Source organism: Anarhichas minor, unplaced genomic scaffold (assembly GCF_050575085.1).
Source record: "Anarhichas minor isolate MPS153535 unplaced genomic scaffold, ASM5057508v1 ptg000023l, whole genome shotgun sequence".
NCBI lineage: Eukaryota > Metazoa > Chordata > Actinopteri > Perciformes > Anarhichadidae > Anarhichas > Anarhichas minor.
The window spans coordinates 9,207,211-9,235,078 of record NW_027466469.1 but is presented as its reverse complement, the minus strand read 5'-3'; the positions used below and the strand labels follow the sequence as shown (position 1 = coordinate 9,235,078).

General features: G+C 39.4%; 1 protein-coding gene and 1 long non-coding RNA gene across 3 annotated transcripts; both read left to right on the top strand.

Annotated features, from left to right (window-relative positions):
- Positions 1-1,800: 1,800 nt before the first annotated feature.
- Positions 1,801-5,576, top strand: LOC142955528 (uncharacterized). Of its 2 annotated transcripts, XR_012955865.1 has the most exons (5): positions 1,801-2,056; positions 3,362-3,436; positions 3,770-3,929; positions 4,059-4,151; positions 5,014-5,576. It is a non-coding gene; the product is annotated as an uncharacterized LOC142955528 (long non-coding RNA). The 2 variants fall into 2 exon arrangements; XR_012955864.1 differs by lacking the exon at positions 1,801-2,056 and having other exon boundaries at positions 2,882-3,436.
- Positions 5,577-18,335: 12,759 nt separating this feature from the next.
- apobec2a (apolipoprotein B mRNA editing enzyme, catalytic polypeptide-like 2a) lies at positions 18,336-26,140 on the top strand. The gene is made up of 3 exons (XM_076097047.1): positions 18,336-18,565; positions 24,674-24,898; positions 25,837-26,140. The coding sequence occupies exons 1-3, from the start codon at positions 18,336-18,338 to the stop codon at positions 26,138-26,140; spliced, it is 759 nt and encodes a 252-aa protein (XP_075953162.1).
- Positions 26,141-27,868: the final 1,728 nt, after the last annotated feature.

Here is a 27,868-nt window from a genome sequence, read left to right as displayed (position 1 = left end):
ACTTGTATTATGTAATTAAAACCATAGAGCTGGAGAGAGGAAACACTTTTTACAACATGTAATGAAGAGAAACCATAATCATTGTGGGTTATTTTATAATGACGTCACAATCAGAATTTAAAAACATACCGACGTAAATAATTAATAAATAAGACGCATTCCGCCGGTAGAAACGATGCTGCGCGTATAAGCAGGACACAGAACACAGTATAAATACACACTGTGTATAAATACCACACACGTATAAAAATACTCAATGCAGTTTGTTTAACAGGTAACAGACTACAGAGAAAACATCTCCACTCTGACAGTGATGATAACTGTGTCTTTATTAATATAAGTAGTAGTTTAACACCATTAAATCAACTGAAAACATACGATCTTTTTTTTAATCAATATTTAAAGTGCATTTTTATTGGAATGTTCGCTGAAAACGGCCAGAAAACAACTCTGTACAGTGATCATGTACAGACACAAATGGAGAGGAGAGAAGACGCGTCACGTGAAGCGACGTCGGTTTCTGATGATTGAGGTCAGTCGGCCTCAGTGCGTAGATATGACGTAGCCAGCACACGGAGCCTTGTTTACGTTTTTAACCAATGCTATAGGGCTAGAACCTAACCTAAGCCTATCAGATATTTATTTGACAACGCTTTTAACCAATCATTTGTTAGACTGCGTTCCAGCAAAATATTCTATTGCGCGGCTCTTTAGGCCCAGTTGATGCTGCGCCGGACAGGGCATTGAAAATCCGGACTGTCCGGCCTAAATCCGGACGTCTGGTCACCCTAGCAGCGTGTCTTCTCATTAGAATCTAAAAACAACAAGGCACTAACTGTTGTTGTTCTCACTCGTAGCTCTGAATAGCATTTATGGCTAACTGTGGCTTGGCCGCTGGTCACAGCGCTTGCTAATCGCTCCAATAACAGCTGCTTCCTCCACAGAAATGCAGACTTTTACTGCACAACAGCTACTACGTTTAGAGTGCTCCTAAACTCTGGCGTAGTGTGGCCGCTCAGTGTAAACGTGGCAAAAACGGAGTAAAAACGGAGTAATGTGGACATGGCCTTACTTCTGCAGCCGCTCTCCCCCCCACCGGGTGACACGCCCGGTCTGGAACCGTCGGTCCCTCCTGTCTCACACACACACACGTGCGCGATCGTCTCGTTACAGGATCGTGACAATATCAAAATACATATTGTCGTGTTTTAAAATAAACATATAAGCACGTGAGAACAAACTGCTCTTAACTGCAACTCTTTATTAGCTTAACTTCCTCATGCACGTTACTGTCCCGGTACAGACTGGCCAAATCCCAATCTCCCCCCCTTACGGACTCACAGACTTTGAGGCGCGCTCCCGCGAAGTCCGTGAGAGTTTAGGGATGTCACATGATCGAGTGTTTGAGGGCTCTCTAGCAGACATTTTGAGCCCTTTATGAACCCTTTCCGTAAGTCAGCATGGTATGCTAACTTTGCCTAAGGGAATTACCCACAAATCATTGCAATGTGACATTAAACACGGGGTAACCAGCGGACGCATGGAGACTTAAAAAAAAGGTAAAAAAAGAGGACGGCTCACATGTGTTCAGCCTGTCTTATTACATTTACTCAGAAACATTAAGGGTTAAAGATGGAACAAAAAATAAACATGAAATCAGAAGATATTTATTTATTTATTCATCAAATATTTGATTTTGTCATTGAAGCTGTTTTGACAAAAACGAGTAACTACACTGTAAAATGTAATAGTTGTCCAGACTTACATTTAATTAGTTAACTTTACTTTGTCATCCAAAATATGACTTCTTACTAGATTTTACTAAGTCAGCGTTAATTGCGGGTGGAAAAAAACTATTTACTTTATTGTTTGGAGTTAAGCTAACTTCAAACACTCAAGTAACAAAAAACGGCTGAGGTCTGAGCATGCGCAGAAGCCCACATTCAGTCCATGTGTGCGCTCAAGATGGTGGATCGGCGGACTCGGTAGCTGAGGCAAGAAAGACAAACCACTTGGCTTTTGTGAAGATTCATTTTGTCTTTTGGAGAATATTAAGGTAAGTCATCAAGCAAACAGTAACTGTGTGTAAAATGTTTATGTTTCTGACTGCTGCCAATGTTAGCTAGCGTGAGCTAACGCTTGCTAATCGTTAACTAGCCGACGCTAGCTGACTTAGCTAACACTCACTGCACATTTCGTCTATTAGCTAGACTTATTCAGGCATGTCTTGGCGGTAGCCTAAAGACTAGCTTTTCCCACCACTGCCCCAGGTTCGCCTGCAAACATATTTTAATTGTTAACTAGCCAACGCTAGCTGACTTAGCTAACAGTCACTGCACATTAGCTTAGCTAAACTTGTTCAGGCATGTTTTAGCGGTAGCCTAAAGACTAACGTTAGCTGTTCCCACCACTGCTCCAGGTTCGCATGAAAACATATTTTAATTTTTCCATAACGAAAGTGGAAAGTCCGATGTACATTTTAATTGTTCGGTTTTCTTCGAGTTGACACAGCCAACGTATTTTGGTCGCAGGTCGCACGACATTACAACTTGGAAATTCCGAGTTACAAGTGAATGCAGCATGAACCGTGCTTTGAGAGCGACGTTAAACACGGTGTTGTTGAAACGTGCAGTTTGCAGCCGCGTTAGGTAGACAACTAGAAGACTATTTAACAGTACTGTTTGTTTCGTTAGCGGTGGAGTTATATTATTTTACGTCACGTGATGGGTGTATGACGTTAGCGGACATGTTTTTATATTTCATGCAAAGCGTGGTTGAAGGAAACTATAATATCACGGGAGTGAACGCAACAGTTAGGTTAGACTATGCTACGTCTGTGTATTTAATGACAAGTGCCGTTGTAACAGAGTCTTTCCAACACACCCATAGTTTTTCACATGGACGCGAGTAGCCACCGGCTTCATTCAACGTTAATAGATTCCAGTGAAAGTGCTTAAAAGCTGCAGCTGCGCGCGCACACCGATCTTTAGCCTCACTGAATGCGCAAATTAACGACCTTTCCTTCCCCCTCTCGAGCTGTCAGCTACATTAAGCTGTCTGTGACTGATAATGAAGGAGAAATCATCTCAATCTCCATTTTATGGTAACTTAAAACAAAAAAATCCCACAATTATATCGAGGAGGCTTGTATACGTTATGACCCAGTCATTTCTTTTGTCTGTCAGGGATATTGGTGGTCTTAGCTAGCTTCTTTGACCTGTGTCAAAAAGATTAGTTTAACAAAATCAAATGTTTATTCCTGTGATGCCGGTAAAGCATGCATTTATCAAGGGATTTGTCTCTAAATAACAACATATAAGTACAACTTCCTTTTAACTTAAATATTCTTTGTCCTTTTCAGAAGAAGTGCTCACGGTAACTGCCTGAGGGCTCTTAAAGAGCTGCTTCGTCAACGCTGGATGCCGGTTCACTAAAGGTGAGATGCCAGTAGCCTATAATTTGGAGGATATTTAGGCTTAAGGAGTTATAATCAGCGGTAGAGCAGTTTTTGACAAAGCGTTAATGCTACAATTTTATTAGAATTAATAGACTAGCTCGCTGTAGAAAAAGTTAAATCAATTTTCAATCAATACTTTGTCCTGTCACTCAGCCTGGTGACTAAATAGCAGTATGCTATTGATTTAAATTTGGCAATTGCAGTGATGTCAACAGTTGTGATGGTGTTTTTGTTTGCAGAATGGTTTTCAAAAATGTCCACATTGGTCCAATCCGATTTAGTCACTCTATGTTTTTTTTCTGTGTGTTCTAGGTGTTTGCAGGGTTTAACTGGAGCCACCACAAACCTGCAGAATTACTTTTTTGATGCTGTGGACCACTACACAACACCGCACTTTGTCACAATCTTCAAGTCCAAGAACGGAAGTGTTGGAGAGACATCTGCTGAGTTTGTGCAGCAAATTGATTCACGGGTGAGTCCGTACTGTCAAACAAACATTCTGGTGACACTTGTTTCATTGTCACATTGACAAACATATTTGTATGGTCAGATTTGAATGTTACATAATCTTGAACTTTTTTTGTTAATTATCCACTTCTAGAAACCAGATGTGACAGCAATGTGCACCCTCGTACTCAGAGGCCTCCCTGTTCTACTTGGTGATGACCCCAGTCACTTCTACCACACCTGCTTTGTAAGTTCTCATAGTTACATCTTATCCTAGACATTTGTGTGAAATAGTCATAATTAGCATATGAATTATTGAGTTATGGCCAGAAACGTGTTTTGTGAGGTCACGGTGACCTGTGATCTTTCACCACCAAATTTCAACCTTGAGTCCAAGTGGACCTTTGTTCCAAATTTGAAGAAATTCCCTCAAGGTGATCCTGAGATAAACATAATGCCTCAAGACGTATCACAGCAAGGCTGAGTCCCAACCACAGCGGCCGGAAGTTGATTTGGATGGAGGCCTTCGCTGCATGTCATCGCCTCTCTCATCCCTGCCTTTTCTGTCTCTCTACTGTTACTGTCGAATAATGCAGAAATGCCCCCCAAAAATTTGTTACAATTTTTTTTTTAATGCATATGGATAAAGGTGTATTTTCCTGGCTTCACATGAGCTAGGCTGGTAGCATCACCCATAAGGTGAAGCAGCCATATATTGAACTAACTCCGTTCGCAGTCCATGCCACCGGGTTGCACTGCTCAGCTCAACGGTGCTAAGCCTGCTTGCCATCTCCGGTTGTGTATAATGCACAAGAGGTAGATCATATCTCTCCCTCGAATACATTAGCTAATACAATCTAACGAGGATGGCAAAGAATATTTAGTGCGAGGAAGACTTCAATACTTAATTTCTTTCATCTTCTTTGCTGGACATCTGTAAACTGGTCAAAACTGTTTTAGGCCTACTAATGTGGATACAACTACTAAATGCAGGTGTGTGAAAGGAAAACGTTATGGGCAAGGCTGGAAGGCAGCGTAGACGGGACATATGACACAGTGACAATTTATATTTCCTTGTTGTAATGTTGTTTCTGTTTGGTCTTACACAGGATTCTGACAGGGATGATGCCTGGGCACAAGTATCTGTTGGGGTGCTGACGAACATCAGTGAAGATGTCCCTCTCTCCAAATCAACTCCACCTTGACCCAGTGTCTACTTCCACCATTGTTGAGGAAGGTATTGTAATGGATAATCTCCTGAATCTACCTCAAGCACTTTGCCTCTTGTTTGTGTTGTCATTTTCTTTACGCTTGGACTGAATACCCTAAAGCCATGAAAAACACTTTCAACTTCATTCAAAGAGTGACGCTTGGCACAAGACAAACTCCCACCAAAACTGCAAACTCTTAAAAATAGTTAGAACGTAAATTACTGTATAAAGGTGTTGACGTTTGGCATTAGATTCAGTTGCTTTTTGTTACGTTAACTATATTAAGGCACTCGTTTCAAATAGTTAGCCCATGGATTCATCAGCAAGTCATGTCCAGAGGCTGCCAGTGTGCCAGTGTATGTTAAAAAAGTGTGATCCAATGCCAGAGTCCTTTCTCTTTCATACTCTTCTGCTAACTGAATGAAGCCACTTTGTAGTTGTCAGCCCGTTGGTTCTTTACCAAGTTTGGTCTATGAACAACGTTTTATAGCTATTACAGTATTAACGGTGTTGTTTCAGGACTGTATGTTAGGTTAAAGATCAGGGTTGGATTTTTCTTTTTCATTATTATAATTGCATTTATTTTTATAAAGCCCAATTTATAATACAGCTGGCAAGTATTGATGGCAGATAACTGTACCATCACTGATTTTGATGCTGGCATATGTAGGCTGATGGGGAAAAAAAGACAGTCCAGCAGACTCAATTGTTCACAATACTCCTATAGCAGTGAGTTGGCAAAGCAGTGTAACATAGCTGAGCATTTGGTGTTTTAAATTGCTATTGTGAAAAAGTTGTTCCTCTGTGAAATATAGAACCTCCAGTACATGTCTATTTGATGATCAAATTGTACATTTTACTAAATGTTTTTATCTGAACCAAATCCTAATGTTAAAATAAAAAAATCATATACTAGAACTTTGAACTGTGTCACTACCTTGATTTATTATGTGTAAATGTGATTGTTTGAAGACAATGGAACCTGTTTTTCATTATTGTTTAAAGGATGTTTGACATACTTAAGTTAGACGAGTAACATGAACTTGGTTGTTTCAAGGCAATCGGTTTGCATGGTTTTACCAAGTAAATGATTTTAGTGTTCAAGTAAATACAACTGAGAAATATTAAGTAGCAGTAAATGTCACATAAGTTAGCCTGACTTAAATAAATGTGTTGCTTGGAATACACACAAATTATATTTCACTTGAAATTATTTAGTTATTTGAAATGGTAATTCTGAGTAGGCTTTACTAAGTCAAGAGTACATCTTAAGTAAAGTTGCAAGTACTCTTCACTTGTTTTTTTTAGTTACTGAAACTCGAGTGTAAGTATACTTATACTTGAATGAAATGAGTACCTTACTTTACTTGCTTTTTTCAAGGCAATCGGTTTGCATGGTTTTTTTAAGTAAGGTTAACTAATTAGATTTTACAGTGTAGATTATATGAAGTTACCTCTCATCTTGTGAGGAAAGAGCCTGAAGAGGTTCAAATCAGGGAGTACAAAGTATAAAATAAATACACACAATTATACATCATATTTTTTGTTGTTTTCATGGTAATGTGATATGTTGCAGCAAAGTGCTGTCCCATTCATATTTACAAACATGACGTAGATAGGTTTGCAGTTTTCAAGGTGTATATTTAAATTGCATCTCTTACACACATGAAGATAAAGTTGAACACCGGCTGAATATCTATTATCAGAATCATTATAACTGTATTTTAACACACTGCCTACTATTAGACCTAAACGTCAAATGTCTTTCCGGAACTGGAAAAGCATTGACTCAGCCACAATGACCACGGATCTCCAACTCATCACCTGCCCAGCCTCTGCATCAATGGATCAATTAGTGGAACTCTATAATACATCCCTGAGCAGTGTTTTTGATCTCCATGCCCCTGTCAAGTCACGTGAGGTCAATTTCTCACGCTCCGCTCCATGGTTCACACTTGAGCTGCGGAAAATAAAAACAGCTGGGCGTGTTCTGGAACGACGCTGCAGACACTCTGGGATTGTTAGAGCCATATTTTTAGTTTTGATTACAAATCATAATTTCTCATTTTTGCTAATATATTTGTGTGACTCCTTTAATTTATGAACGAAGGTTATATTTTGGATTATGTATAATTACTTTTCTTTAGGAACTTCCGTGATTAACCAGATGAGGATCAGCTGGCATAAGAGGAAGGGGTGGGACTGAGTCTCGAGTGTTGGTTTTCCTTTGTGTGGAACGGGGCATCGGGACAGTCTTTGACCTCACGTTTAACAGATTATATTTTGCTGTTCAATTTGTCAAAAGAGAAAATAAAATCAATCAAATGACGGCAAAGAAAGCAGTTTCTGCAAGAGTCATTATTTAGACGGTTCAACGTGTGAGTCAGAAACAGAGCCCCGTAACGTGGCCCAGTACAGAGGAAGAGGAATCAAGAACGGGCCACCACAGGGATCAATGTCCATAAACAGGCTTTCCGTGAGCATCAAAGGGCCTACTCCAACTCCCTTAAAGATGCTCGCTCACAGTACTATTCCAGCTTAATCAATAAAAACCCTGGCAACTCTAAACAGCTTTTTTCAATCATAAACCATCTCCTGAAGCCACAACCATCCTCTTCAACTGAGGCTACAGAGGAGCAATGCAACAGCTTCATTGACTTTTTCAGATCCAAGGTCAACAACATTCACTCTCTGATGTCCAGCTCTCCATCTATGCTTCCCTCTGACACCAACACATTATCTGCGAGTGTGCTGTCTCCTCTACATCTTGCTGAGGTTCAGGAGAGCCATGTTGAGGAAATCCTCAGAAAAGTGAAATCCTGTACCTGTACCCTGGACCCCATTCCTACTGCTCTGCTCAAATCACATATCCCCACTCTCAGTCCTTTGATCACCAAAGTTGTTAACCTTTCCCTTCAGTCTGGCTGTGTCCCACCTGCTCTCAAGGTTGCTGTCATCCGTCCCCTTCTCAAGAAGCCCACCCTGGACCCGGAGGTTCTAGCCAACTACAGGCCTATCTCCAACCTCACCTTCCTGTCCAAAGTGTTAGAGAAGGTAGTTGCTTCTCAACTTCAGGACCACCTCAAACACAACAACTTGTTTGAAAAATTTCAATCAGGATTTCGTTCAGCCCACAGCACTGAAACAGCTTTGCTCAGGGTGACGAATGACCTGCTGATGACAGCCGATGCAGGATCACCCTCACTCCTCATCCTCCTGGACCTGACTGCTGCATTTGACACAATGGATCACACTATCCTCCTAGAGCGCCTCCACACCACCATTGGACTATCAGACTCTGCACTCAAGTGGTTTCAGTCCTACCTTTCAGGCAGAACTGAATATGTCTCACTGGGAAGATGCAAGTCCAGACTGCTCCCTGTCTCCTGTGGTGTTCCGCAAGGGTCGGTCCTCGGCCCCATCCTCTTCATTATTTACATGCTCCCCCTCGGTCGTGTCATTGGCAGACATAGGATGTCTTTCCACTGTTATGCCGACGATACACAACTCTACATCAAAGCTGCCCCAAGCCCCTCTGCAGCCATGTCATGTCTCACCGCCTGTCTTGGGCAGATAAAGGTGTGGATGAGCAACAACTTTCTCCAGTTAAACAGTAGCAAAACCGAAGCCCTCCTTGTTGGCACTCCACACCAGGTTCAGTCATCCTCCATAACTCATCTCACCTTCGACGGTCAGGTCATCCCCCTCTCCTCCACAGTCACTAATCTGGGAGTTAGGTTTGACCCATACCTGACCTTTAATGACCATATAAAACATCTTTGCAAACCTCGTTTTATCATCTCAAAAACATCTCTAAACTCCGCCCCACTTTAACCCTGTCAGATGCAGAGAAGCTCGTCCACGCCTTTATCTCCTCAAGACTGGACTACTGTAACTCACTCTTCACTGGGATCACTGCCAAGAACATCCAGAAGCTGCAATACATCCAAAACAGCGCTGCCAGGATCCTGATGAGAGTCCGGAAGTATGAGCACATAACATCCATTCTGCACTCACTACACTGGCTCCCTGTCTCATTCCGGATTGACTACAAAGTCCTACTACTCACACATAAATGCATAAATGGACACGCACCTCCCTACCTACAAGAACTCATCACTCCCCAAATCTCCACCCGCACCCTCAGATCATCAAACAGCTCGCTCCTCCAGGTCCCCAACACCAAGCTCCAGGCCTTTGGCTCGGTAGCTCCACGCCTATGGAACAGTCTCCCTGACCACCTAAGGGCAACACAGACACTGGTCTCTGTTAAAACTGGCCTAAAAACCTTTCTATTCAGGAAGGCGTTTCTGACCTAAATCACTGTCTGATTTATTTTGTGTTTCTGTTCATTCACTTTTTTTTTATGCTTACTACTTCTTTTATTATAGTTTGTTTTAACTATGTTTTAACTATGTTTTTTACTATGTACTGGCTCTGTGGAACTCTGAGATTTTAATGAAAAGTGCGTTACAAATAGAATGCATCATCATCATCAACTGCTACTGTGTAAAGGGAATACTGCTGTTAAAAAGCACCTTATCTGTTTAAAGTGTTTGCAAACCAAATGTTGTTGCACTTTTGTTCATATGCTTTTAAAATAAAAGTGCATTTAATTATTGAATTTTGCGCATAACAATGCAATTAATTGCAATTCAAAACTTTAAATGTTGCCCAGCACTAGTTTTATTTGAAGCTTACTTTTCCTATCTTTCCTCTTTTGAATGTCTTGTCTTTGTGATACCTTTCCAGAGGATGTTCTTCTTTCTGATTAAGTATTGACAGTTGACAGGAGATCATGTAAGACCTTATCACCGCCAACAGTATTTATCAATGGAGCATTGTGAGGGGCATAAAGTGATGGGTAGTGATGGGTAATAAGACATGAACCTCTTGTTGTCTCATGCATAAGTAATTTTGCTCTGAACTTTGTTGAACTTCACAGTGTCTCTGTTGTGCAAAAGACAAATTCTCCCTTGCCTGTTCACAAAGATAACTAACTGTTGTATGAGAATGTTCCATGCCAAGGCCTTTTGGCCACTGGTTTTGGTTGCTGGCTGTTAGTTGTTCTTTGTTGTTCCCAGTGGCGGCTGGTGGAAGTTTTTCTAGGTAGGGCCATCCAATCAATTTCAGCAAACATCCCAGTATGATTTAATGCAAAAAAGTTAAAGTATCAAACACGTATTACTAATTTGCAGTTAAATATTTAACATTTATTGCAACAAGAAAAAAAAGCAGTAAATAACACTTTGATAAACACGTCAGGACATCTTATTCTAGTCACCCTCACAGGCAATTCAGTATATATATATATATATATATATATATATATATATATATATATATATATATATATATATATCATGTAACATGTGTATTGGGATGTCCCTATGGACCTTGTTATAGGAGGTAAAGATCAGGAGAAGTAAACATGAAGTGAGTTTTCACTGTTAATTTACCATCTCTATTAAATGTTGATGCCTCCATGACCAAGTTAAGCAGATGAGACTGAGGACAACTATGTAGAAGAAAATATGTTCACTTTGCCTAATATGTAGCTTGACAGAGTTCTCCATGTGTGTCCTGGTGTTCTCATGTTTCCTTACCTCCTCATCCCTCACTCCCTACCCTGGTGTTCTCATGTTTCCTTACCTCCTCATCCCTCACTCACATGACCAAGTTAAGCAGATGAGACTGAGGATAAAGGGCAATAATGGGAGGTAATACCAGCAATTTATCAAAACATTTGTAGAACAAGCAGAACAGATATGCAGAAATGCACGTGTGTGTTTTTGTGTTTCAGTTCGGCAAGGTCTTCTGTTGATCAAGCTAATCATTGACCTACAAATCTGTCGGTACTTATAGGGATGACACTTTTCAAATTGCTGCGATTTTTGGTCAAACGTCAAGCGAATGGACGTGATCAATGTGTTGCAGAAGAAGGTAAAAACAAAAATCTATAATAACAGCTATGAGTAAAGCAGTACTTATTCATTTTGCCTTTATATTTCTTTAGAGATATTTTAATCACTCAATACATACATCTCACCATTTTACTTTATATATTCTTATATATTTTATTGATGAGGAAGAAACAAACAACCTCATTCCCTTTTTTGCATATTTCATGTCCAAGTGTAGTTGTTGAAGCAGCAGCAGCAGAGGGTGCCAAAGAAGACTTCCCTGTGGATGTATCTCATAATCTGCCAGCAGGGGGAAGTGAGTATGCCTTCCTGCAGGGGGCCTGTGGCAGACCTAGAAGTTTCAGGTGTAGGTGTAGGTGTTCAGACTGTGGAAGTATCAGACCTTGGAGAAGTACCCAGCCACATCTTGAAATACTGTGACAGGCAGGGGCGTTTCTAGGATTCAAAGAAAGGGGGGGCTTAGCCCCAAGGGGAGTGGCATGTTTGCGCGTGTAGTTTAGGGCCCATTTGGGGCCATGGATATCCATTGTTTCAGACAGTTCATAGATTGGTTCAATCAGAACGAGTGTGATTTTGCTCTGTAGTTTTGCTTGCATTCAGTATATGATAACACAAGAGACAGAATTTCAGGGTCATAGTGAAATTTGACAACACAAATATGAACTTTTCTCAAATAAAGAGAGAGAGAAATAATAAGAGAGAGAGAAATTATTTTCCTACTTGTAAAGGAAAGACGGATAAACTAGCTTTCATATCCGCGTCACTTCCAAATCCTAATTCTTAAAGGGACCGCACACAATGGATGGAGAATGGACCTGACAGTGTCAACTTTATATCGTTAATTATGATGATGGCTGTTGGATTGTAATTTGAAGGGGGAGAAAACATACAAACCAGAACGCACGCACATATGTAGCATGTTAGTTATAAATAACTTGTCCATGTGAGAAACAATAGTTTAATTTAATGACATCACCAAAAAAAAAAAACTTTTTTTTTTTTAAAGCCAATAATGCCAAATTATTTGGGGGGGCTGAAGAACATTTTAGGGGGGCTTAACGACGCCCCTGGTGACAGGTAAAGCCATTCCATCATCTCATCTCTATTAGGCGGACGCTTTTCTTTGATATCATGATATCAGTGTCTATATATGTTGTGCAATTGTTTGATTCATTCAATCTTTAATTGATCAGGTTTCATTCAATGATTTATATCAACTGTTTGGTACGTTTTTGCAGCTGAGATAGCACACATTTCAAATATGGAAGAATTAAAACTAAAATGTAAGTAATAGTATTAATTCGGTAAAATAAGTTTAAATTAAATAATCAAGATAATAGTTAAAATGGGAGTGGTTTTGCTGTTCCTGTCATACAACTGCACCCCCTTTTTCAAGAAGAAAAAGCAAGAAGACGTCAGTTCTCACTCTCTTCTACTCTGGACTTCGACTCTGGTTTTTGAAGCTGAAGGGTGTTCTCTGAAGATTTATTCCAGTAAAATACTCTGAAACCACTCTGAGATTAAATACTTTTTAAACTGGCAAAGGTGCCATAATGACCCCTGCTGCTACAAAAAGATGACTCAGCATCCTGCTGAGAGAGATGAAGACGAGGAAGAACGGTGCAAGCCGAACCTCAATGAAGAAGACGACCGGGTTCCGAAGATATTAGAGAAAGCCGAATCAATTGCCACTGAGCGAAGGATGGTAGAGAGCGATTCAACAAACTACCAATCGCACTCTTTCAACTTTCAAGAAGGAGAGAGGCCCACAGAGGAACAACCACTGCTGCATGCAGCTCAACCTCCATCAGAGCCGTCAGGTGAAACGATAGCATCTCCAGACGTAAATGAGTTTGCTGTTCCTAGGAAAAATGTATTTAAGTCAGTTAACAAAATAATCTTAGATAGAAATATCGAATGAGACCTAATGATTAAATTCAATTTAAAACTAATATAAAGGTGTTTCACAATCTTCCCTGGTGCTTCTCAAACTCAGCTGCTGAACGTTGCACAAATGATTGGAGCCAGATTTAGGGTATAAACGTCGAACAACGGATTTAATTGATAGATTAATGATATGAGTTACTGATCCTACCTGTTCACATGTAACCCTTTTCATTTAGTTGTGGTTCATCGTTATGCATTGTACTGTTCATCATATCCTTCAGTCATTCATTTTATTTATTTGATCCTTTCTTCATTTATTTTCTGTTTAGTAGTTAAGTTATGCAGTTAGTCAAATAAATATTAGTGCTGGGCAACGATTAAAATATTTAATCGCGGTTAATCGCATTGTTATGGCAAAGTTCAATAATGAATTCAAAAGTAGTGTATTGCGCACTTTTATTTTAAAAGTACTGCTATATGAACAAAAGGGCAATAACATTTGGTTCACGAGATGCAGGTAGCATGTTTTATACTTAATGTGAATATAATTCATACTTTGTTGGCATCTTATTCTGAAAACCGGATGTTCGTCTGAAGAAACCGGATGTTGTCTCACGTTAATCTTTCCGCTAACTTTCAAAGTCCTTCGCTCGCTCCCGATCTGTGCCGTTTAAATGCGTTTACCGTGAATTTCAGCATATAGGTGCACTAAAATTACTGACTATAGGATGTTTGCTGGCTTTTATCCCACTGTTCTTGTCATCCTCTTGTTATGTATATGTATGTCGCTTGTCTTTCAATTAACAAAAAAATAAATAATTATAATTTTAAAAATGCGTTAACGCGCGATAAAATAATTGTCGGCGTTAATTAATGAATGCGTTAACGCGAAATTAACGAGTTAACTTGCCCAGCACTAATAAATATTTAATTTATAAAGAAATTGATGATTTGATTTGTGTGTACATGAAACACTAGGTCCCTGTACATTTTGAAAAGAACTCCGTAGCAACCATGAGATTCAGATTTAATGGTTAATATCAAATTTTGAAGTTTTCCCTATTTTTCCACAATTGGGTGGCGTCCAAATTTGAATCTTCAGTTAAATTCTGTTAGTTAAACTAATGGTGGCTCATGGCATAAGCTGAGTGCCATCAATCTTTTGTACGAATGTATGGTTTATAAGTCAGAATTGAATTAGTTATAATCGTTGCATATCTTGATATTCATTAATTATTATTTATTAAATCTGCTACCAGCAAAGCTACAAAGATGTCTCAATAGAGTAAATTTTTTGGTGTTTAAAAAAATTAGAATTTCTTTTTCTGTAATATTACTGAGTTCAACCTCACTTTACTGCTAGTGTGTCGTCGTATCATCATTGGACCAACGTGATGTCAATATTGTATTTTGGTTGTTGACTTGTAATGACCCAAGGGGGGGGGGGGGGGGGGGGACCTGGAGCATCATTTCACATGTTTTTGGCCAATAACAGATTAGCATGAAAAAAATGAAATATATTTAACTGATACAAGTGGTACAGCAAGAGCCTGCAGGTGGTGTTGTTGTTGTTGAAGCATTTTAATTAGAATTTCAATTTTTTCCAAAGAAGAGATTAAACTTGTTTCTATAAATTATACTGAGATTTGTTAATGGTATAATTCAACCAATTACTCTTATCTTTTGATCTTCCTCTTTCCTCAAAACTAGAAGACGAGCATCCTCTGCCTCTATGGAGCAGCCTCCTCTGATCTGGATGTTTATAAATGGCTGAAGTGTCAGTCTTGGAGTGACAGATGCATTTACCTCTTTTAAACATCCAGAAATGGTCCATTTCAGTAAATGGACCATCATTTACTGAATGAACAACATGCTGTATTGAAGAAGACTTGAAATTAGCGATTGAAACCATGAACTCGTGTTTTTGTTCATGTAAACAATGTTTACGGAGGTAATAAATCAAGTGAGACGCAGGGTCATTTTCTCAGACTTCTACACAATTGAACCTCTTTTTGCAACCAGGGTCGCACGCTGCTAGCTATTATAAAGAATTTAGGATTGAGACACTTCTGCATTGGCTTCACTTTTTGGAATGAGAACAGTTATATTAATCAACTTAAAAATATTTATTTCATCATAGCAAACAGTTTTGGCTGGTTAGGGTTTTACATCTACATTGTTTTCTACATCATGTACATCATTTTCAAATTAGCTGACATTTATATTGTCAAATTCAATCCAACTTTATTTCAGACACATGGGTCTATATAAAACAATGTGGCTCACAGTTTGATTATTGCGGAAGTTTCAACAATAAAAGCTACATAAATGCATCACTGGAAGTAAAACACTGTTCCTTGCTGAGCTTTGTTTAGGCAGCTAAAAGACATAAGCATGAATGACCCACTAACAATATTGGCATCCGCACATACAGGTGCTGGTCATATAATTACAATATCATCAAAAAGTTGATTTATTTCACTAATTCCATTCAAAAAGTGAAACTTGTCAATTATATTCATTCATTACACACAGACTGATATATTTCAAATGTTTATTTCTTTTAATTTAGATGATTATAACTGACAACTAAGGAAAATCCCAAATTCAGTATCTCAGAAAATTAGAATATTGTGAAAAGGTTCAATATTGAAGACACCTGGTGCCACACTCTAATCAGCTAATTAACTCAAAACACCTGCAAAGGCCTTTAAATGGTCTCTCAGTTCTGTAGGCTACACAATTATGGGGAAGACTGCTGACTTGACAGTTGTCCAAAAGACGACCATTGACACCTTGCACAAGGAGGGTAAGACACAAAAGGTCATTGCAAAAGAGGCTGGCTGTTCACAGAGCTCTGTGTCCAAGCACATTAATAGAGAGGCAAATGGAAGGAAAAGATGTGGTAGAAAAAAGTGTACAAGCAATAGGGATAACCGCACCCTGTAGAGGATTGTGAAACAAAACCGATTCAAAAATGTGGGGGAGATTCAGTGGACTGCAGCTGGAGTCAGTGCTTCAAGAACCACTACGCACAGACGTATGCAAGACATGGGTTTCAGCTGTCGCATTCCTTGTGTCAAGCCACTCTTGAACAACAGACAGCGTCAGAAGCGTCTCGCCTGGGCTAAAGACAAAAAGGACTGGACTGCTGCTGAGTGGTCCACAGTTATGTTCTCTGATGAAAGTAAATTTTGCATTTCCTTTGGAAATCAGGGTCAGAGTCTGGAGGAAGAGAGGAGAGACACACAATCCACGTTGCTTGAGGTCCAGTGTAAAGTTTCCACAGTCAGTGATGGTTTGGGGTGCCATGTCATCTGCTGGTGTTGGTCCACTGTGTTTTCTGAGGTCCAAGGTCAACGCAGCCGTATACCAGGAAGTTTTAGAGCACTTCATGCTTCCTGCTGCTGACCAACTTTATGGAGATGCAGATTTCATTTTCCAACAGGACTTGGCACCTGCACACAGTGCCAAAGCAACCAGTACCTGGTTTAAGGACCATGGTATCCCTGTTCTTAATTGGCCAGCAAACTCGCCTGACCTTAACCCCATAGATAATCTATGGGGTATTGTGAAGAGGATGATGTGAAATGCCAGACCCAACAATGCAGAAGAGCTGAAGGCCACTATCAGAGCAACCTGGGCTCTCATAACACCTGAGCAGTGCCACAGACTGATCAACTCCATGCCACGCCGCATTGCTGCAGTAATTCAGGCAAAAGGAGCCCCAACTAAGTATTGAGTGCTGTACATGCTCATACTTTTCAGTTGGCCAAGATTTCTAAAAATCCTTTCTTTGTATTGGTCTTAAGTAATATTCTAATTTTCTGAGATACTGAATTTGGGATTTTCCTTAGTTGTCAGTTATAATCATCAAAATTAAAAGAAATAAACATTTGAAATATATCAGTCTGTGTGTAATGAATGAATATAATAGACAAGTTTCACTTTTTGAATGGAATTAGTGAAATAAATCAACTTTTTGATGATATTCTAATTATATGACCAGCACCTGTATTTTTGTAAACAATATGGTCTTGAATATTTTTTAAATTAATTCTCATCAGTGCATCATTAACTTTCTTGTCTGTTTGACTGCTGCATGTTTGCAAAATACGGACTGTAATGTGTATGTATACAAATTATGTACCATACTGCGGAGGTGCTATTGGTCCATAGTGAGAGAGAACACTTTCAGAAACCAGGATGCTCATCATAAGCATTTTGTTTGATTTCCTGCATAACCTGATTGCTTTGACAGACATACAGCCTAAGCTACAGTCTAAATACAGCTGATAACGGCAGTCTCTCTTACACTCTTTCTTTTTTAAATAGATGTTCTACCGCCATCTAACAGAGAGCCTTCTAATGAGAATACCAAATGTGGACTCAAGCTAGCCTTTTCTTGGCCAGCTGGCACCTATACTGATCCCGTTATTCAGTCCACACTGTGCAGTTACATATCTGAGATACTAACACACTTCGGCCATCATGCAAGCTGTCATACAATGCTTATTAAGCTGCATTCAGCCTATTGCATTAGCCTTTTATCCAGAATAACTGTACGCAGCTTATTCCCCACACTGCAGACATATGTGTGTCTTGTGTATCAGTAGACAAAATCAGCTGCAGTCTCAGTCTGTCAAAATGCACATAAGCACACACGCTGTGTTCGAACTGAAGAGCTGGGACACTTCCTCCCCCACCCTCAGGATCTGTAAATAGACCTGCTTGGTCTGGTAGCTGCAGCTGCCTGTGTGTATCTACCATGGTTTGACCCATATGAGCCTTTAAAGGCCAGTGCCAATATGCCATTTTTAGATTTAAGATGCTTATAGACAGAACTATATGCTGAGTCAGTATCCTTAAATCTTATACATTATGTGCCAAAAAACAATATACATATATGATCAAGTGTTGCCTTCTGAAAGCCTGTTAAATCACCCATCAGCTGATGCTTTGAATGCTATCAGAATAAAACATTTGGTTGGATAGACGCAACTAAAAGCTTTGCATTTGTTTTTGCTGGTTTCATTATATCTGAATAAAGTTTTTCCTCACCACAGTAGATACATTTTCTCAGAGAGACATCTAACAGATAAGTGACAAAGTGTTCATATCAGCCTGATTTATGGACAAACCTATGAACTGTATGGTCTAATCCTAGCATTCCTCTCTCTCTCTCTCTCTCTCTCTCTCTCTCTCTCTCTACTCTTCCACTCCTCCCCCTCATTTGGTCTCTTATCCTTTCTGCTTGTCTTCTGTTAAGTCTGTTTAGTTTCAGGTCTTCTTTCTTTCCCTCCTTGTCTTTCTTTACATATCATATTTACATATTGTCTTTTCCACTTTTAATTCTTTACACATAGATTTTCTGAACCTACAGATTCTCTAGACAATCATACTTTCACCATGGCTGACAAAGGTAATTCGCTAACGAGAAGAAAAGAGAGAAAAGAAGAAGTGTCTGCTGAATTGACCAAGGATGTACAGAAAATGAAAGATGGAAGAGAGCGTGCAGCGGATAACGGAGAAGTCCCTTCAGCTGAGGCGGCAGCCTCTGATGGTGCAGTAGCTAGCAGTCAGGATGGAGATCTTCAGGTTGAGCCAATGGAACTACCTCCATTTGAAATCATCCAAGGGTAGGTTCATATCAAAAAGTATGGTTCAATAAACGGTTTCATAGACAGAGTCAAGGATGAGCATGGCTGAGTTACCTCATTCTACATGTGCTTTATTTACAAAGTTTCTCTTTTGCTGAAGATGCCTTTCATTGTGCTGACAATGGTGAGAGGATAGAGAGGATCCACTGATCCCACATGATTGCACTGACAACCAATCAGAGTTGACTTGAGTGAACTGCCTGCCATTAAAAGTGAATCTTAACCTTTACATTCCCATGGTGGAAACATTTGAAACGTACTTTGCCAAGTGATAATGTGATAAACCCAATGAAATGTCCGTAATGATAGAGACGTTGTTTTGCAGGTTGTTATAATGCAGTTATTACATATCCAAATGTAGATTAAGACCAACCTCTAACTTTAATTAGAAACCTACAAAAAACTCCTACTTAGCACACTTTAAAATAAAAGCCATACAAACGTTTTGCTTTTACACGGCAAAGCAGCTTCATTAGATGCTTGAGTGTTGAGGAAAAACCTGGTTTAATAGAGTTCGAATTTACAAGCATGATTTATGTTGTTTAGTAGAGTCTCACTAACATGAGTGTGTCGTATGATTTCCCATCTAGCTGCTTCCATGGAAAATCCCTGTTTGGTCTTATTTTTGCAGTTTTGTAATCTGGGAACAAGTCTATCACTTCAATGTATTGTATATGTATGTATTGAAGTCTATCACTTCAATGTATTCTACACAGCCGACTATTTCCATAATACATATCATTTGTTGTATATATTGTGCTTTTTGAGTGACAGTTGTGGCATGTTGAGGTCAACACGAACAGAGTGACTAACCCTAACCCACTTTAAAAAATAGTTGACTTAATTACAGTACGAAAAAATACTGTTAAAACAGATGCTATTTTCTTGTTTTTAGAATGCAGAAGGCATGAGGGCGTGACACTTCACAGTATGGTAGCTCTTTGCTCTCAGTCGCTGTGTTGCTGGAGGGTGACCTACTTCTACTCCTCAGGAAAGTTTGGCCAGTGTTACCAACTTGGAAACGTTCTAGCTAGATTAAGCAACTTTTCAGACCCTCTGAACGACTTCATTTCTAAAAAGCGACTAGCGACAAATTTAGCGATTAGGGGAAAAGCGAGCAATATATTCAAATATAATGTATTGTAATGAATTCCTAGTAATGCTGATCTACAAGTTGGGCTGGCAAAAATGATCTTATTATTGTCTGACCTTGTAAGCCAGCTACTTGCATTGGTTCTGCCTTTGTGTGACTCCTCTGCTCCTCAGTGTTGCTAACTTAACCTCTTTCTCGAGACCGATCATGAGTTTTTCTAAAAAAAAAGTTTTGTTTGACAAAACTCATGACTTTTGGGACAGCCCTCCATTCACGTTCCTCAATTGATAATAGCTGGCAACATTCTATACCTAGAGTGCTTTACAGTTTACAATAAAAGCAAGCAAACAAGAGCACACAGAATAAAAACAATGAAACACAATAGATACATGAGATTTTAAAAGAACAGTAATTCAAAGCAATGGTGAACAGATTGGTCTTTAGCTTGGATTTGAAAGTTGTCATCCCAGTACGAATACATGATAGCCCTCTTGTAAATCATTGGGTTATAAAGGTTGTAAAATGCACTAATAGCAGAGCTCTCCAGAGACAGAGACAGTGAGATTACTGCATAGATGATAGTTGGTTGCTGCTATATTCATAATCTAAATGAAAATACAGCTTCTTTAAGTACTGCAAAAACATTTTGATGATAATATTTGCATACTTTTACTTAAAGTAAATTCAAAAAAGTGAACTGTTCTGAAACAGTCTCAAGTTTATACTGATGCCTCTATATGACCTACATAAGGAACAAGACTGTCAGACATAAGATTGTATATTTCTATATAGTTATTCTTAATGGTCATCATCTGTGCCAGATCCGGCTTAGCTCCCGAGGTAGGAAGACAACTCAGCGTAGGGCAACAACATCTCCTCCTCCAGCCACGGGTAGAGTTTCGCCTCGCTGCTACACCAGTCCTTGTGGGAGCCAACACCAACACCACACTGCTGGAGGCCCAGGCTGTATTGCTGGCCCCGCTTGAGGGAAGGGAGGCACGGGAGAACCAGAACCAGGACTGAGAGGGGCAGACTGTCAGACCCTGCTGCAGTAACATGAGATGTTTTCTAAAGGGAGTCTGGTGCTCTGAAACACTAACCCTTTTGTCCACAGAGCTCGCCACAATCAACACAAAATGAAAGTTCTTTGTATTACCTTCAAGTTTCTAAATGCAGGACTTTAACTTTTGATGGAGTATGTTCACTGTGGTATCTGTTTACCCCAATGTTGACAAAATATTACCAACTTAAAAAATACATAGATTGTGTAGGCAGCTGCAAGACACTGACATGAATTAAGACTACCATGTACATGCCTGCCTTGATATTACTAATTGTTATGGAACTGTTTTGCTATATTCCCACCATTACTTCTTTGTGGATGGGAGAGTCAGAATTTAGGCCCTTTAGTTTGGAAAAACATGTACATAACCTGCCACTCCTAACAGCTGGTTATACAGTCTTTTCTGGCCCATTGACAATATCATTTGGTGTGTAGACTCAATGTATTCACTCAACTGCAGCTATGGACTGGCATTGTCAGTGCAACTTAAACAAGTCTTTTGAGAGAGGGGAACATATCATGGTCTAGTACACGCTTATGTCTGGAGTTCTACAGATAACTCATTAATTACTACTTAATTATTTAGTACAGGGGAACTATTACTAAAGATGATGTTACCAATCAACTCTGTCTTTGCTTATGTTAAACAAGGAAATGCATAAAATATTACGATTACCCAGAGAGTTAAATAAACAGGCAGGCAGGATGAAAACAATCTAAGATTAAGTGGAATTCGTGACAGTTACCTTATCTTTCTTAGATTTTAATCTGATATTATTTGATATTTTATGACTAGTGCTCATATTGCTGAACATGCCTGTATTCTTGTCCAACATGTTTTATTATATTGTTGACACTGTGTCATCTTACATATGACTAAAACTAATAGAAATTAAAATTAAAATGTAAAATAAATAATAAAAAATGACTTAAAAACTGAGCTGAACCTACCATAGAGAGTAGAATAGAAAATTAAGTGTTGCCAGCGTTGACTAGTTTTAAAAGAAAATTAAAGCGGTCACCGTTCTTTGCAATGGCAACTGAACTAGTCTCTTTTAGGGGGAGACAGCAGGTCAACAGTATATGCCACATAGAAGTACATCATCTGAAAGCTGGGAACCTGAAGATTAATTTGCCATGCGTAACGGGTGTGGAAAGGACCCAGAAGCAGTACGACGGACACACGGAATAGTTGGAACGAAACTTCATTCCAGGCTGAACACACAACAGGCAAACATTCTTGGATCTGGATCGGTGTACGTTTTGATGGTCTTTTTTACCTTTTAGTCGAAAATACAGAAATACTTTCTCGTTTTTCATTTTAAACCAAAAACGGAAAAGCAGAGTTGTATTTCCCTTTTTGTTGTCTGAATCCAAAAACAAAAAAACGAGAGAACCAAAGTCAAATAACGAGCCGAATTAGTTTTTTTGCAAATCCCTTTTTTGTTTTTTCCTTCGTCGGTGCTTGGGCCCTAATAATAATCCTTTGAATTCCAATAGGGCCTTCGCTGGCCCAACGTTGTCGGTTGCTCGGGCCCTAATTAAAGCTGCGAGCAGCGATGAACGGGCCCTCGCATCCTCCCGCACGTCGGGGGTGCCGGCGGGACTCCGGCCTGCGCGTCCGAGAACGTCCGCGACCGTCAGACACCGCGTCCGCGAGTGAGAGATTTTTAATCCTGCGTGGACTGCCTGATGCTGGAAATGATGATTTGCAAATAGTCCGATGCTTCCTGTATCTGCTGCCTGGCGCAACAGAACACGTGCAAAGATGCATTATGTAGCTCTATATCAAATGTAAACCACATTGTGTAAAAGTCATGTAAATCGGATGGTGTTTATCACAAAATGCAGATTTCCTTTATCCAGCAGGTGGCGCTATGAGTATTAGTGAAAATTAGCTTCTAGACATCCTCAGGCCATGAGTGTTATCAAGCATGTGAAGTTTGGGACCGTTTGGAACAAGTCCAGCTGAGTTACATCAGCATTTTTCATGGTGAATCACTTAAAGTAGCCGCCCGCTACGGCTAAATCATTGCGTCAAACGTAAAGCTTTTGATAACTTTTAATCACAACAGTCTTGACATTGTACTGACAAAATTTAAAGTGGATCTGACAAAGTCCCTAGGAGGAGTTCATTAAAGTATCGCAACTAGAAATAGGCCAAAATCTACGGAGAAATTACACAAAAATCTAAATGGCTGATTTGCGGTATGGTTTGGAGCATGGTCCCAAGAGACTTTCTTTTAAGTATCCATGGGATACATGTGCCTACCAAGTTTCATACATTTACCTGTAATGTAGTACTGGGGCTGCTCTTTTGAATTATTGTAGGGGGCGCTATGGAGACAATTTACAACAACCAAGCCAAGAACCCATACAAAATATGTCTTCCCATCACTTATGACACATGTACAAAGTACACTTTTTGAGCATCCCAAGCCACTCAACCATCAGCTTCTTTTTCATGGCGAATGATGCGTTGCCACTCTAAGTCAGTTTCCGTGATGAATTCTGTTTTAAGTGTATTTGGACATCAGGATAGAAGCTTAACATAACTAAAAGTATATTGTTCCCAATTAATGTTATGGCTGATCAACATTCTTTTGAAAATGATCCCGTAAAGTTTCAATCCAGTTTAAATATATAGGATTGAATGTTACTAAAAATGTGCAGATCTTTACAAGAAGAATTTCTTAAAATCATTCCAACAAACAACGCAAGATCTGCAGAGATGGTCCCATATGCCCATATCTTTAGCAAGCCAAATTAATATATTGTTAAAAAGACCATCCTCTCGAAATTATTTGTTTGTACCAATGTATTCCAATATACATGAAAAAAAGGTGTTTTTTTTGGCAGCATAGATAACATTCCGATTGGAATAAAAGAATACCCAGAATAGGGAAGGCACTCTCACAGAGACCCAAATCAGCAGGAGGGGTGGGGTTGCCAAATTTTCACCTTTAATATTGGGTATGTAATATAAGGATGATGACCTACTGGCTACCAAACAACCTCCTTTATTGCTAAACATAGAAAGGGCATATTGCTCCCCCTCTTCTCCTAAACTATGGTACTCTCAGTCCTAGCCACTGTAAACCCTGCATCATTAGACAATCCAGTAGTTTCTCTTACACTCAAGATTTGGTCCCAGGTCCGAAAATATTATGAATGGCAGGTTGGTTCCCTCCAAAGTCCTCTCATTGAAAATCACTCTTATGCGCCCTCATTTTAAATATTTATGTATCAGGTATTTCCATAATTTGAGCAGATTTTAAAAAATCATTAAATAACTGCAAGTGCAGAACTTTGTTAAACACAGTAATCCATCATGCTAACTCTCCAAACCAGTCTCAAATGGAACCGATACTTCGGCGAGATCCTGACAGTAATAGAGGTATATCAAATATATATAAGAAACTGTCTTAGTTGACAAGTACAACAACTATGGAACAATTGAAATCAGCTTGGAAGGATGACCTACGTAAAGAGATCAGCTGTAGAACAGATTCATAGCACTTCAGTGTGTGCTAGACATGGTATCCTGCAATTTAAGATAATACATTGTTTACATTGGTCTAAACAAAAGCTCAGTAGGATACTTCCAGAAATAGATCTCTAATGTGAATGCTGTGGGCTTGCACCGGCATCACTAGCGAAGTCAATGCAACCATAACTGGACACCGAAAACATTATGCAGTTTGCTGCAACAGAATACGAGATTAGCTGTGGACAGACACAGGTGCATACTCAGTCACTCACAGATGCACACACACACACACACACACACACACACACACAGAGAGACGCAACCAATCTCATGATCTTCCTGGCAGAGATAATAAAGAAACAGTCTCCTATTGGTTTCGCATCATTTTAGAATATGAAACTAACATAACAATGTTTCTTTCATTTATTCTGTTTTACACAGGGACCGGATTGATCCTTTCGCTTTTAAGTTCCAGTTCAAGAACGTGGAATACTCCTCGGGACGCAACAAGACCTTCCTGTGTTACCTGGTAGATTTGGGGAACACAGCTGATGGGCTACTGAGGGGCTATTTGGAAGATGAGCATACGGGGTCGCATGCTGAGGAGGCCTTCTTCATACATTGCATCCCGAACTACAATCCTTCACTCAGATACACAATCACCTGGTACATACCTCTCTTAAACTGTCAGATGGTATGTGGCATAGAAAATGTAGCTCATTCAAAGATGACTCATTTTCAGTCTGGACAATATTTTTTTGTCACGTCTGAAAATATTGTTTCCATGACAATTTTGAAAGTGTTGTCACTTGCACTCGTATAGATGCTTGTATGTTCTTAAATGCACAAATAAACCTAACATGCATTTTTGAGTTCTGGTCAAATATACATCACAACAATCTCCTAAGCTTTATACTGACAAATGTCAAATTTAAATTTTATTTTAACTTTATATTGTATGTTCCAGATTCAGTATGTTTATGTTTTTACAGAGAAAATATGAACTTCAAACGATCAGCAGAATTTTTTTTCCTTTAGTTCATTTTATTATGAAATACACAATAAGTTATTATAGCCAGACAAATTCCCCATATTATACTATGTGTCTGTTGTTATACATACAGCACTATCAATTGCAATTCAGATCTTAACAATTAATCAATCAAACTTCAACAGATTTTTTGGGGACTTAAAATAATCGTTTTATGTTGACATGTCAGAAACTCAACAATCGATCAAATGCCAAAGTAATTGCATCATTCCTCTAATTCTAGAGAAATAAAAACTAATGTGAAAAGTCATGGAAAAGCAAGGTCAAGGTTGAGAGTCATAAATAATCTCTCAAGTAGGCTACTTCCAGATGTGAAATGTTTAAAGCAGATGTGCTCTCAGGTTTCAGTTCTCTCCTTCAGTGTGAACTGACCATGTCATGTACAATTGGTGGCGTGCCCCTTTTAGCTCCATACTTGTACACAAAAATTAAAAGTTCTATGTCCACAAATTAAATCACATCTGAAAATGATTATGCTAATAATGCACTGATACAATTATATTCAGAGATATGTGAAATGAAAAAACGTTTCTCTTCATTCTGTTCATTTCAGGTATGTGTCTTCCAGTCCATGCTCTGCTTGTGCAGCAAAGATAGCTGAAGTGTTGAAGGCCAGGAAAAACATCAAGCTGAGCATCTTTGCTGCTCGGCTGTTTGAGTGGGAGGAAACAGAGATCCAGGCCGGACTGAAGGCCATGCATGCTGCTGGCTGTAAGCTGAGAGTGATGAAGCCTCTAGACTTCTCCTACACCTGGGATACATTTGTGGAGAATGAAGAAGAACCTCTGAACCTGTGGGAGGACTGCAAAGAAAACTATGAGTACTACCAGGAGAAGCTGGCTGACATTCTACAGTGACCACAGTAAGTGTGATAGTGACGGTAGAGATACAGGCAGTCTATGTGAAGAAAGGTCAAACATGCAACGAAGGTCCAAACCGTTGAACTGTGGACCTTGTGATTACATGGTCATCTTAACCAGGTGGCCAATATACACTCCAATGCTCTTCTTTTTGCTCTACTTCATGATTGATCATTATTGTGTCTTATTGTCTAACAACAATTTCCTCAAACTGTATAGACTGATACAAAAATAATACTCTCAATCATCCCTTGTGGCCCACTAGAGGAGGTGTGCGGTGGTGTCTGCACAGAGACCCGGCCCTCTGCCTGTACTCTCTCTGTTCTTCTTATTGTGCTGTGTTCAGGACTCATCTGGACATCAGTAAAGAGCTCTTGGAGCCCATGTTGGGTTGTTACCCTCAGCCAATAAGCACGGTGTGCAGCACAGTGTGCAGCCCGTTCTCATTCCTACGTCAAACACTGCCGCCCTGTGTGTGTCAGCCCTGTGTTGTGTCGAGCAGTGATTATAACTTAACTATAGAGATTCTAATTAAATGGAGACAAAACGTTATTTCTACTCCCTGGAGATCATAAATCATTGCATATAAAAACAACTGATTGAAATCAGCTGAGACATGTAGCTCCTTGGTTTGTTTACAGGCCAGTCGAGTTCAGTTACTTAAATCCTTCTTGAACTCAAATTGGTGCCAAGCCGGTAGTATTCTGCATGCATTTGAATTTATTAATTATCAGTAACCAGCCAGTTATAATCAGACCATTAATAACCATTAATAAATGAATTTTGTTATAAATCCAGTCTGCTCAGCAGTAATAGTTTGGTAATGTATCATGATGTAGCTATATGCAGCTGCTAACAGAGCCATGCTGAAACAATCACACTCATTTGTTGCACAGGTTTAGTTTTATTGTGTGGGAGCAGTCTTAGTCAAAGGTGAAAGGACACAGATATGGTGGAATTGAATGTGTCAGCCTTCCAGATAGAAGTGGCAACATGAGATGCTCTCTGTGATTTATCAGATACCTAGTTTGTGCTCATCTTAAATGGATTATTGTTGTGCTTTTTTTATGTTGAATATCATCTAAATTAGTTTTTTCATAGCCTTTATATGTTCTTTTCTTTCTCTAATCCCATCTTCTTTCTCTTCTTTAGCTTGGTACGGCAGCTTATCTTTATTATGAGATGCATTTTGAGCTACATGAGGTCATATATTGTAGACTTATGGGGCCATAATGTGATTATATATGATACGTGATGAGTGATTGAGTGATGTAAGTATGCAGCCAACACACTCACACTCCCAACTCATCAAATACTAAGGCTTGGTCAGTGGCCCTAAACTTCAATCTATGATGCCCGAGTTACCCCTCTAGCGCCAGAGACGGCGCGTCAATGTTTCCAAATCAATCTCACTTTTCACAGGAAATTAGATTTAGGCAACAAAACGGCGTAGTAAGGGTTAGGAAAGAGTGTGGTTGACGTTAACTTGAATGCGTAACGACTCACATAAGTAGAAACTCAAATGACTCACAGTACTAACAGTATTAAGGAGTCACATGACTAATGTGACAAAATAAGTCAGCGTTGACTTTAGCTTCAGATGGGACATGAACAGCTGTCTTCTGGGTGAAAGTCCTGAGTTTCAGTCCTACTTACCACTTGCTGTAGCACAGACATCAACCAAAACTACAAAGTGAGCTTTGAGACCTACCTCCTCGCACTGGT